Genomic DNA, 12,474 nt, shown 5'->3' on the forward strand with positions numbered 1-12,474 from the left:
CTATTGCACTGAGTGGTAAGTCCAAACATATAAAAACCATAAATAGATTATTAAGAAGATCAGAATATAGATATGTGTAGGAAAGAAAACTCTACATAGGAAGCTGCTAGGTACAGAATTAAAGCATTAAAGGTAAAGGTAAAGGTTTCCCGTGATATTAAGTCTAGTTTTGTCCAACTCTGGGGGATGGTGCTCATCTCCATTTCTAAGCCAAAGAGCTGGCATTGTCCGTAGACACCTCCAAGGTCCTGCATGGAGCGCCGTTACCTTCCCACAGAAGCAGGACCTATTGATCTACTCACATTTACATGTTTTTGAACTGCTAGGTTGGCAGAAGCTGGGCCTAACAGCAGGAGCTCACCCCGCTCCCCGGATTCAAACCGCCAACCTTTCGGTCAGCAAGTTCAGTAGCTCAGCATTAGTTCATCTAATTCATTATTGTCTATTTGGCTGGTAATGTCTTTTTGTATTTCAGACAGAAATCTTTTCCATCCTGAGATGGAGATGCAGGACTTCATGGTACACTAAACCAATGTACCGTATATACCCAAATATAAGTCGACCCTAATATAAGCTGAAGTACCTAATTTTACCACAAAAAAACTGGGAAAAGTTATTGACTCAAGTATTAGATGAGGGTGGGAAATGCGGCAGCTACTAGTAAATTTCAAAAATAAAAATAGACACCAATAAAATTACATTAATTGTGTCATCAGTAGGTTAAATGTTTTTGAGTATTTAATATTTTAAATATTAAAATGGTTTTTTAAGATAAGGCTGTTCAACTCTGATTACCTAAGTATAAGCCGACCCGAATATAAGCCAACCTGAATACAAGCTGACCAGGATCCTCCATCAAGTATAAGTCAAGGGGGGCTTTTTCAATCCTAAAAAAGGGCTGAAAAACTCAGCTCATACTCAAGTATATATGGTACTAAGAATTTGTATGCTATAGAACAGTACCTAACTACAGCAAAAAGTTTCCTGGGCTCTTGCACCGGTTTCTATCATATTGCCATTTCAACAAAATTTTGAGAATTTTGTTATCATGATTTACAAATGAAAAGCAACATAAATAACATGTTATATTAAAATGCACTAAAACTACCAAGTATTTTCTCTAATAATAACAATTATTATTATTATTATTATTATTATTATTATTTTATTTCTTCTTATTATTATTATTTTATTTCTAACCTGGCTTAAGGCAGGTTACAGCATTAAAACACAGACACTGTAAAAACTCTAAAAATATACATATTAAAATCTATTTCTATAAAAGATGCATATTAAAACATTGTATTAAAAATAGTCATTGACAAAACATCCAATGTCCAAGCTCAATTCCAGATTCTGGACATTGCAACAGAAGAAAAAATCCCCACTAAAATTATATGTTATATTTCCTAAAACTATTCAGTGCTTCACTGTTTAAAATAAAATAAATAAATTGGTTTTTTCCCCTTGTACTTAATTTTAATTAGAAATCTGAAGAATGGGGGAGAGTTGAGTTCTCGGTGCAAAGCTGCCATGTTCGTAAGTAATGTACCTCATTTGTCAACAAGAAATAATTAAAGGAAAGAGTGACAAAAGAGAACAGAATGGACACAACGAAGTACTATGGAATCACAGTTAAAAAGACTCAATTCTACATCTAATAGTATCATATGTTGCCACATGCATGCTTACTTATAGAATGCATACAAACAATGATCCCTGAACATATTAAAGAGATGCTATAAATTAAAAAAATAAAGTACCCATTAAATATTTTATGCACCATTTACACAAGCAGATTCAACACTATTTCGAGTTTTAAGCATGCTTTTTAAAATGCCAGTTTTAAGTTTTTGTATGAGAAAGCCAGAACACACAAGCTTAACTGCAAGACAAAGCAAAATGCACATTTCTGATATCTTTCATTCTCTCATGTTTTAAAAGGACAGGAAAAACACACAGAAAACACAAGCAATACACATGAACTGCAGACAATTTTAAAAAGTAGCCTTCTTTTTGTTTTTAAATGATTTAAGTTAAATCAATGCAAAAATTAAATTTGCACACAAGATCTGAATGCAGCTATAAGAATGTTAAAAGATAATTTTGTTAGGCTGAAATAAAACATCGCTCACCATGCTGAAAGTATTCATTGGACATTAATGGTTAAACACATTTAAAAGGAAAATTAAAACAAAACACACACACACACACCAAAAATTGTTGAAATTTGAACAATGCACAGAGACCTACCAACACAGAATTTTCCAACAAGATCTCCTGCACAAAAACAAATGATAATCCAGTCATGACAAAAGCCCTGGGCATCAGACCTTACAGTGAGCTTGCCCTCAAGAATACAAAGTACTATATATACTTATGTATAAGTCTAGACATTTTAATTAAAAATTGACCTAGAAAAACTGCGTTGACTTATCTACGGGTCAGTGTAAGTACCATATACTAACTCTTATCAAAAAAGGAAACACCTCTGAGAGGAGTGTTGAAAGACAGGAGCTTAGTCTGTCCTGTGATAACCTAAAAGAAGTACGAACATGCCCTACTCTCTCTGCTACAATGCTACTTATGGCCTTCTTGAATGCCTGGGCAGGAAAATGGTTGCAAAAGTAATCAGGGGTGGCATCCCAAGGCAGCACTGTAAAATGACCCTCAACTTACAAAAATCCTAATCTATGATAATATGTTATAGGTCTAGAAACCAAAAACGCCAGTGTTCAGTGCATTGTGGCTGATTCTGAATCATGGCAATAATAATTAGAAACCATTAAAGAAAAAGACTTGGAACAGTTATTGAAGAGTTTAAACTGAGCAATAAGAAAACCAAAAAATGATCATAGATGATTTACATGAGTTTAAAATAGACAACGAAGACACTGAAGTAATTTACTTTCCCAAATATTCATTAATCCAAATACAGACTTGGACTTGAAAGGGCAGCTATGAAAGGAACCAGACAAAATCCTGAAATTCTAAGATATATCATTGAATGCTAATGAGAAGATCTTCCATGCCATTATATGGAAGATCATATCGCCATTTCTATGGTGGATGGTGGAAAAAAAATGATAGGAAGAAAATAAATTCAGTGCTGGAGTTCTACAGATACTGTGAACAGATACTGTGGACTGTAAAAGGAGAAATGAATGGCTTCTGGAGCAAATTAAGCCTGAACTCTCCCTGAAAGACAAGATGGCTAAACTGAGGCCCCTTCTACGCTGCCACATAAAACCAAGATTTGCTTTGAACTGGATTATATGGAAGTGTAGACTCATATAATCCAGTTCAAAGCAGATAATGTGGATCATCTGCTTTGATCATCTGGATTATACGGCAGTGTAGAAAAGGCCTGAGGCTGTCATACTTTGGACATATAATGAGAAGAAATTGCTCAACTAAAAAACACAAAAGTGTTTTGTAAAACAGAAGGCAGTTGGAACAAAGGAAGACCTTGTTAGAGATGGACAGACTCAATCAAGGAAGTCACACTGTTCAAGACATGAGCAGGCTTGTTGATGATAGGGTGGCTCTCATTCATAGGGTTGCTGTAAAGTCGATATTTACTTGATGGCAGTTAACAACAACATAACAGCAGACAATCGGGGAACACTAATAGCTTCTATCTGGTTACCAGTTTACTCTTTCATCACTGTCTGTAGAGTATCTTCACTCTATATATAGACAGTCAACCGGCTGTAAAGATCCTGATTTTCCAAGACAGTCAGGGAAAGGGAGTGGGACAACAAAAGAGATCACTTTGCCTTGTGGTATTGTAAGGAGCTTTCCTTCTCACCTAGGGCAATTTGTGAGCTCTCTCTCAACCATCTCATCCAAGCTGAAGGATCATTCTAGTCTACTGAACAAGGGATGAATCCTATTATATACATTAATACATTTTTCATTTTGTGCATCTAATTTAATTCTAACACATAAAAGATTATGCCACAATGAATCTGTTTATCTGCAAATAAACTAGAGCACTCATAAATACTTCTGAAACATTGCAAAGCTATTGCTTCTCCTGCTCAGAATATATTAAAATCTGTTCTCTTTAAAGAATTCCTTCAAAATCATTCCAACTGTTCTAGTTTAAATGTGTATGTGTGTGCACGTGCACACACACACAGACAGACAATAACACACATATACTTACACACAGGCATCTTACAAGGCTAGACAGGTTTACATGGCGTGGAGCAAACATATGAAGCTGCTGAAGGCAAGAGATAGCTTGAGCTTGGACAAGGCAGTCAGGATTATCTTGCATCACTGTACAGCTCAGGAGACAAGAAGCCCGTAAGGCTGAAACTGTAGTGCTGCTGCCTATACATACAACAAAAAGAGAGGGAGACATTTTTTTTTTTGCCTTTGTCATTTTCTTTATTACTCTACCAACATTTGACATCATCAAATACCACAAAAACAATAAAGAATATGTTTATTAACACATTCAGTGATAGTTACGCTTTACAAGAATTTTTATTTCAATAGTACAGTATTCACATAAAAACTATAGCATTTTTCAATTATGTGGAGCAGTTTCCTACAATTAGTTGAAGAGCTTCTGTGTTCACTTCCTCATGAATCAGCTTACATTCCCACTTCACTGCTGCCAATATATTCAATTCCTCCAATAGTTAGAATGTACTTGGGCATACAATGTGCATATAGAGATGAAGGCTGGATTTCAATGGCACATCCTTGCCTTGAGCTTAGAGAAGGATTACTTCAGGTAGAATGTATCTATGTGGTTGGGAATCTACCTGGAAAATAAACTGCTTAGAGATGTAGGCTACTAGACAGTTCTATTGCCATGGAGAAAAAAAGACAATGATTTATTTGAGTACTAAGAAAAGGGATCCTATTAAATTTAATTGGAAGGTTGTAAATGTAAGAACCTCAGTTTTAAGAAAAGGGAGTGTGTAAATAATGTTGATGTGATTTGAAGGGACTGGCTTGACTTTGAAGGAGCTGGGGGTGGAGACAGCCAACAGGGAGCTCTGGCATGGGCTGGTCTATGAAGTCACGAAGAGTCGGAAGTGACTGAATGAATAAACAACAACAAATGTTAACAATTGATCATCATCTGGATCAGAATCTAGATAAGAAATGGAACAAATGGAACAACTTCAATAGTTCTCCATTAAGTCTTACAACACTCCATATACACTTGTCCCTCAATTTCATGATGACATATGATATATAAAGGTTGCTTACCTGTAACCGTATTTCTTCGAGTGTCAGTCCGTGAAATCCGCACCTATGGGTTCTTCCTTGCGCATGCGCAGAAACTCGGAACATTTCTAAGTTTAAAGAATTAAAAATGATTATTTTGAGCCACTTAGGCCCCGCCCATTCCCCCGCCCCCCCGGATATAAGCGCCGAGCGGCGCCGCCATTATCTAGTTCCCAGCGCTAAACAGCAGCCAGGAGAATGGCATGACAGAGGGGAGGACGGGCGGGTCGTGCGGATTTCACGGACTGACACTCGAAGAAATACGGTTACAGGTAAGCAACCTTTATTTATTCTTCGTGTCGTCCGTGAAATGCGCACCTATGGGTGAATAACAAGCTACTGACCTGGAGGTGGGTCATGCCACACAGGAGAAAAGAACTGCTCTGCCGAAGCTAGCATCTTGCTTTGCCTGAATGTCAAGCTTGTAGTGAGAGGCAAACGTGGACGGTGTAGACCACGTAGCTGCTTTGCAAATCTGGTCCAAGGGAATTCCCTTGAGGAATGCTTGGGATGTAGACACAGAACGGGTCGAGTGTCCCACGAGGTGGGACGGAGGGTCTTTCCCTGCGAGTTGATAAGCTAGACGGATGGTTGCAACAATCCAGGAGGCCAGTCCTTGGGAGGACACAGGCTGGCCAAGTACGTCTTTCCTGTATTTCAAAAACAATCTGGGAGACTTCCTGTAAGCGGAAGTTCTATGTAAATAAAAGGAAAGTGCTCTCTTAACATCAAGGGAGTGCAGAACTACCTCCAACTGGGAGGATGGGTTGGGGAAAAAATTTGGTAGAACAATGTCTTGTGACATACGAAAATGAGAGACCACCTTAGGAAGGAATGTGACATCGGTGCGGAGGACAACCTTGTCAGGGTGGAATCTTACATAAGGAGGGTCTGAACGGAGGGCCGCGAGTTCGCTGGCTCTCCTAGCTGAAGTAATGGCCACAAGAAAGGCCGTCTTCCACGATAGGTGGGAGATATCATTAGAGGCCATAGGTTCAAAAGGTGGTTTGGATAACTGGGATAGCACTAGCTCCAGGCTCCACTGGGGGGGAGGGGGGGAGACAGGAGGGTGGATATTTTTGTAGCCTTTAAGAAACAATTGTACCAGATGGTCCTGAAAAAGGGACGGCAACCCGGACTTTCTTCGGAAAAATGAAATGGCTGACAGGTAGCATTTCACCGAAGAAAGGGAGAAACCCTTGGCGGAGAGGTGGACAAGGAAGTCTAAGACAAAGGGAACTGGAGCAGAGATAGGGTTGTGTCCCAGTGATTGAGCAAAGGATTTGAAAGAGGACCATTTATAGTCATATGATTTCTTGGTGGCAGGTTTATGGGCCGCCAAAAGTATACGGGAGACTTCATCAGAAAGGCCTAGTGTGGTTTGATTCTCCACGCCGTTAGGCGTAGAGATTGCAGGTCGGGATGTAGGACCAGGCCGTTCTCTACTGTGAGAAGGTCCGGGGTTTGGTTGAGGTGGAGGTATTCTTTGTTGGAGATTTGGAGAAGGGGGGCAAACCAATGTTGTCGTGGCCACCAGGGTGTGATTAGAATGCAGTCCGTGTTGTCCTGAATTATTTTGGCTATGACTGGGGATAGGAGGGGGAGCGGTGGAAAGAGGTAGAGGAGACCGGGCGACCATTGGAATAGGAAGGCGTCCCCGAGACAACCTTGGGATGCGTGAGGGTGGAGCCGTGCGCAGTAGAGTGGACAGTGGTTGTTTACTGGAGATGCAAATAGGTCTATTCTGGGTTCGCCCCACTTGCGTGTGAGGGCTTTGAACTGTCTGGGGTGGAGATGCCACTCGTGGTTGTTTTTGGAGGACCTGCTTAGAGAGTCTGCCAGGATGTTGTCCTGGCCTGGTAAGTGGATGGCTGTGAGGAGGACATTCTTCAGAATGCACCACTCCCAAATTCGTTGTGAGATGTGGAGGAGTGTGCGTGAGCGTGTTCCTCCCTGTTTGTTGATGTAGTATTTGACAGAGGTGTTGTCTGTTACTATTTGTATGACATGATTGGATACAATGCGTGTGAAGGCCCGAAGAGCCTTCTCCACTGCCATCATTTCTAAGGCATTGATGTGGAGCTTCTGCTCTTGTGGGGACCAGTGGCCACTGATCTGGAATCCCTTGAGATGCGCTCCCCAACCTGAGTTGGAGGCATCGGTTGTGAGGGACATGGAGGGGCGGGGATGGTTGAATGGCATCCCCGAGAGAACATTGTATTGCTTTGTCCACCATGAGAGTGACTGGAGGACAGGGGGCGGTGGTTTTAGGACCCGTGACTGGGGTTCGTGAAGGGTGTCGAACGCTTTGAGAAACCAACTTTGGAGGGGTCTCATTCTTAGACGGGCAAAGGGTGTTACACTTGTGGTAGAAGCCATATGGCCAAGGATAGATTGGATAGCCCAAGCTGATGTTTGGCGGGATTGTTGTAGGGTTAGGATAGCCTGGCACAGATTTAGGAAGCGATCTTCTGGGAGGAAGGCCTTCTGGAGTGTGGAGTCTATTACGGCTCCTATAAATTGGATACGTTGTGTTGGGGTCAGGTGAGATTTTTCGTGATTCACGACCAGACCCAGATCCTGCAAAAGAGATAAAGTATAATCAGTATCCTTGCACAGCTGTGATCGAGAGGATGAGCAAAACATCCAGTCATCCAGGTAAGGAAAAACTGTGATGCCTTGCTGGCGGAGATGTGCGGCTATAACAGACATGCACTTGGTGAACACCCTTGGTGATGTGGAAAGTCCGAACGGGAGAGAATTAAAAGAGAAGAATTTGTTCTGGACCGCAAAGGTAAGGAACCTGCGGTGGGAGTGTCGAATTGAAATATGGGAGTAGGCATCTCGAAGGTCAATCGTGGCTAACCATGAGTCCTTGGGAATGAAGGGAAGGATTTTGGGGAGTGTCACCATACGAAATTTACGTGGTGTAATGAAAGTGTTGAGTTTACGTAGATCAAGGATGGGGCGTAGACCACCATCTTTCTTGTCCACCAGGAAGTAACGGGAGAAAAAACAGATGTCTGAATCTTGTGAGGAAGTAGGCGAGATGGCGCCCTTTTGGAGGAGAGAGTGAATTTCTTCCCAAATGATTTGGGAAGGTGGTGTTAGCAGTACATTGCCCACTGGGGGATAATTGTCAAATTCTATGGCATAACCCCTTTCAACGATGTCCAAGACCCAGGTGTCTGTGGTTATGGACTGCCATGCCGGAAGGAAGGTATGCAATCTGTCAAGGTATGTAAGTGGTCGGGTGTGAGGTGGTGAGGGAGTGTCGGTAAGTGTAGGTGTGCTAAAAACGGCGTTTGTTGGTATTGGGGGGCCTGGTGCCACGGTACTGACCTCTGGAAGGCAGGGGCGGTCGTCTTGATGATGTGGAGGGGTTGTAAGGTCTCTGTCGTCCCCTGTAGAATGAGGTGTTGTAGGGCCTATTGTAGTATTGAGGACGGTAATAATAGGAGCCCCATCGTTGGCGTTGGTAGGAGTATGGCTGATGGTCATACTTGTATACCGTTTGTTTCATTTCATGGGAGTGTTTCAATTGAGAGTCTGTTTCAGGATTGAAAAGGCCTGCCTCATCCATGGGGAGGTTTTCAATCAGGGTGCGTTGTGATTGAGAAAGGATAGCTGCTCTTAGCCAGGCGTGGCGGCGAAGGGCCACTGATCCTGCAATAAGTTTGCCTGCGGTGTCAGCAATATTTTTGGAGAGATCTTTTTGTAGGGAGGCCAAAAGGAGAGCTTCTTGTTTAAAAGCTGTGGCTAGAGGTTGTTCAGTTGGCGGTAATAGGTCTAAATAGGGAGCAATTTTGTTCCACAAGGCAGTCTGGTATACACTCATGTATACTCCATAGTGAGCCATGCGTGCAAAGAGGCATGCTGAGGAGTAGAACTTTTTGGCCATAGCATCCAACTTTCTTCCTTCCTTATCAGAAGGGGAGGTTTGGTTAATTTGAGTTGGTTTAGGTTGAGCATCAGTCACAACAGAATTTGCTTTAGGCATTTTAGCAAGCCATGAAGCTGAGGAAAGATCAATACGGTATAAGTTTTCAGGCCTTTTAGGAGTTGCCGGGACTGAAGCCGGGGCAACTCCATTATTTTTGAGAATTTTTAGCAAATAAGGTAGAGTGGGCAACACAGTGGATGATGGTTGTTGTTGTTCAGTAGAAGTAAAACATGGGTCAACTACCGTATCGGTAGGCTCTGGAGTCGCTAAGTTTAAGGTTCTAGCCAGCCTTATTAAAAGAGCTGAAAATTTTTTGAATTCCTCCAAATTTTTGGGGGAAGGGTCAGGTTCGAGTTGGTTGTCTAAGATGGCTGGTGTATCATCATTGGATTCAATGTCAATGGTTTCTGGATGTGGTAAGGGTGGGTTGTTGAGATCCTGCTCTGTTGGATGAGTCAAAGCCTCAGTTTGGTATTCTTGAGGCTGAGAGAGTGTGGCCGTGGGAGGCGCACGGGGGGGCTGGGGATATCTAGGATCTTCAGCATGAGAGGCATCAAAGCCTCTATAAGGGTCAGGGTGGGGAGGATAGTAGAAAGGATATGGGAAGGGAGGAGGAGGGGGATAAAGGTGGTAAGGGTAGTCTGGGTATCCATAAGGCTGAGGGTGGTCAGAAGAGCGAGGTCGGAGTCTCTTGGAAGGAGGGGAGGAGGGCGCTGCCGGTTCCGCTTCAGGAGAAGGGGATCGGCGGCGGCGGCGTGAGGATTGCGCAATCGGCGCAGGCGGAACCGGGGAAGGAGTTTCTCTCGGGCCCGAGGCTTGTGGAAGATTTGGGGATGGGAGGGGGGAGGCTTGGGAGAGGGGAAGCGGAGGCGGGGAGGTTGATCGGCCTGCGGCCGTTTGTGTTTCCAGCTCCGAGGGAGGGGCAAGGAGCTCGAGTGGAGGAAGGTGGGAGGGGTCATCCAAGTGGAGCATGGTTGGGAGCGGTTCCTGGAGGTGGATTGCGGAACCGGAGGGATGGATCATTGGCTCCAATCTGGGAGGGCTCAAGGACTGTGAGTCAGTGAGTTGCCGTCCCTTCTTTTGTTTATTTGCTTTCTCTTTTGATTTTTCAGACCTCGTGGCCTGTTTGGAAGCTTTTTGCCTCTTTGCAGGCGGCTCCATAACGGGAGCGTTTGCCTGATCCAGTTCGCGCCTTTCCCCAGCGCGTGGGGAGGGAGGCTGAGAAGGCTCCAATATTGGGGATAGGGAAGGGGTGGGAAGGGATTGTGGAGCCAGAGCGCGCTCATAAAGCAGAGCTTTTAAACGGGCGTCTCTCGTTTTGCGAGCCCTTGAGGTAAAATTAAGGCAAATTTCACAGGATTGGTGGTTATGGGATTCCCCCAGGCAAAGGAGGCATTTGGAATGCCTGTCAGCTTCGGGGAGGGTGGCTCCGCAAGCTGAGCAGTTTTTGAAATAGAGGGAAGACATTCTAGCCTGAGGGTGAAGAGAAGAGTAGTCAGCCGGTCCGAGTCGAAGGATGGAGAGAGTCAGGGTAGTAAAAGTCAGTCCAAAAGATCAAGTCCGTATGGAGAATCGAGGAGAGCTGTTCCGAGATGCTGCACGTTTAGCGCGGAAAAAGGAACTAGATAATGGCGGCGCCGCTCGGCGCTTATATCCGGGGGGGGCGGGGGAATGGGCGGGGCCTAAGTGGCTCAAAATAATCATTTTTAATTCTTTAAACTTAGAAATGTTCCGAGTTTCTGCGCATGCGCAAGGAAGAACCCATAGGTGCGCATTTCACGGACGACACGAAGAATAAATTATTTGAATGAATTGTATGAAAGCTGTACGGATGGGGCCTAATTTGGCTGAAGACACCATTTTAGAAGATTAAGGCCTACAATGACAAAATCATTAACTATACTCAAGAACTATAATTAAAAGCTGCTGAACTGCTGACATTGATAAGAACTATGACAAAAGATTAACTGTTAAAACTATTGGGGGAAAACAATGTGTTTGCATTAATTGTTGTTAACCGCTCTGAGTCGCCTAAGGGCTGAGAAGAGCGGTATACAAGCAAAGTAAATAAATAAATAAATAAATAATCAGAGAGAATGGCTCTTTTAAGTTAAGGAAATGTTTGCAAGATTCCTTATGTTAATAAGGAAGTCAACACAAGGCTGCTTGCATTCACCAACACCAATTACGAAGAGTTAACATCTGGCAGGAGACCGAGATGAAGCCAGGATGTTTCAGGATGGAAAATGTCTATCATTCATTTACAACTTTGGGACAATATTAGCGAAATATTGCTATATAGCAGACCTTATTATAATCCAAAAATTGTAGCCACCTGCCATGCTCGAAAGAGATAGTGTATGTATTTGGGAGTGGCAATAGAACACAGTCTGTACACTTTGCCTCCTTTTCTCAAGGAAAGAGAAAGAAGTGCGTTTTGGAGTCATGTTCTCAGGGAAAGACGATGCATTTTGACGTTTTGGCAGTTTAGAAGCATTTTGGAGTTTAGGAACTATGCATCTGCAGATTTGCAAGGAAGCTGTCTGGCCTAAGAGATGTTCTTCACAGAGGAAGAATGGTGAAATGGTGATGTGTGCATGAGGATGAATGAATGTATATATGTGTGAATGCTGAATCCTTGTTTTTTTGCCAATGTAACTGTAGGTTGTTTGTGAATCCAATGTAGTTACATAGAATCTGCATGTCTGTTATGTCTATTTATTTATTTATTTATTTATTTACTTCATTTTTATACCGCATTTTTCAGCCCTTAGCAGGCGACTCAATGCGGTCTAAACATTGTTCTATGAAAATTCTGATACCCTTTCTCTTACTGGAAATTTTAATAAAAAGAACCTATGCTTTAAAGTTATTGAAAAGTTATTCATAACATCACCATGTTGCAAATGTATGAATTACCTTGCAACTCAGGACCCAAAGTGGCGATAAGTGCATTTAAGCAGCGACCAAGGCTTTGATGGACTTCAGCATAAGCAGGAGGCACAGTCAACAACAACATAAGAATAAGAGAGAGGGTAGGTTCCACATGCACGTGATATAGGGGACCGGCAGAATCAATGATCAGTGACAGAGAATGCAGTGCCCAGGTCTGTAAAATACCAAAAATGTAGTGTTGTGTCACACACACACAAACATGAAATAATTTACAAGATGTGACCAGAAATAAAATTTATATGTAACATGGGTGCACTTTAGTGAGAAGATGAATTGAAACAATAAAATGATCATAAATTGTGTAATTTTAAGATGAATGCTTT

General features: G+C 42.5%; 1 protein-coding gene across 1 annotated transcript in view; it reads right to left on the minus strand.

Moving 5' to 3' along the window:
• HEATR5A (HEAT repeat containing 5A) overlaps nt 1–12,474 on the minus strand; it is a 74,970-nt gene that overhangs the window by 25,694 nt on the left and 36,802 nt on the right. The window contains exons 20-21 of the mRNA XM_067462871.1: nt 12,116–12,305; nt 4,172–4,341 (exon numbers count right to left, since the gene is read on the minus strand). Coding sequence (XP_067318972.1) covers nt 4,172–4,341; nt 12,116–12,305 — 360 coding nt within the window. The remainder of the gene's footprint in view (nt 1–4,171; nt 4,342–12,115; nt 12,306–12,474) is intronic.

Source organism: Anolis sagrei, chromosome 1 (genome assembly GCF_037176765.1).
Source record: "Anolis sagrei isolate rAnoSag1 chromosome 1, rAnoSag1.mat, whole genome shotgun sequence".
NCBI lineage: Eukaryota > Metazoa > Chordata > Lepidosauria > Squamata > Dactyloidae > Anolis > Anolis sagrei.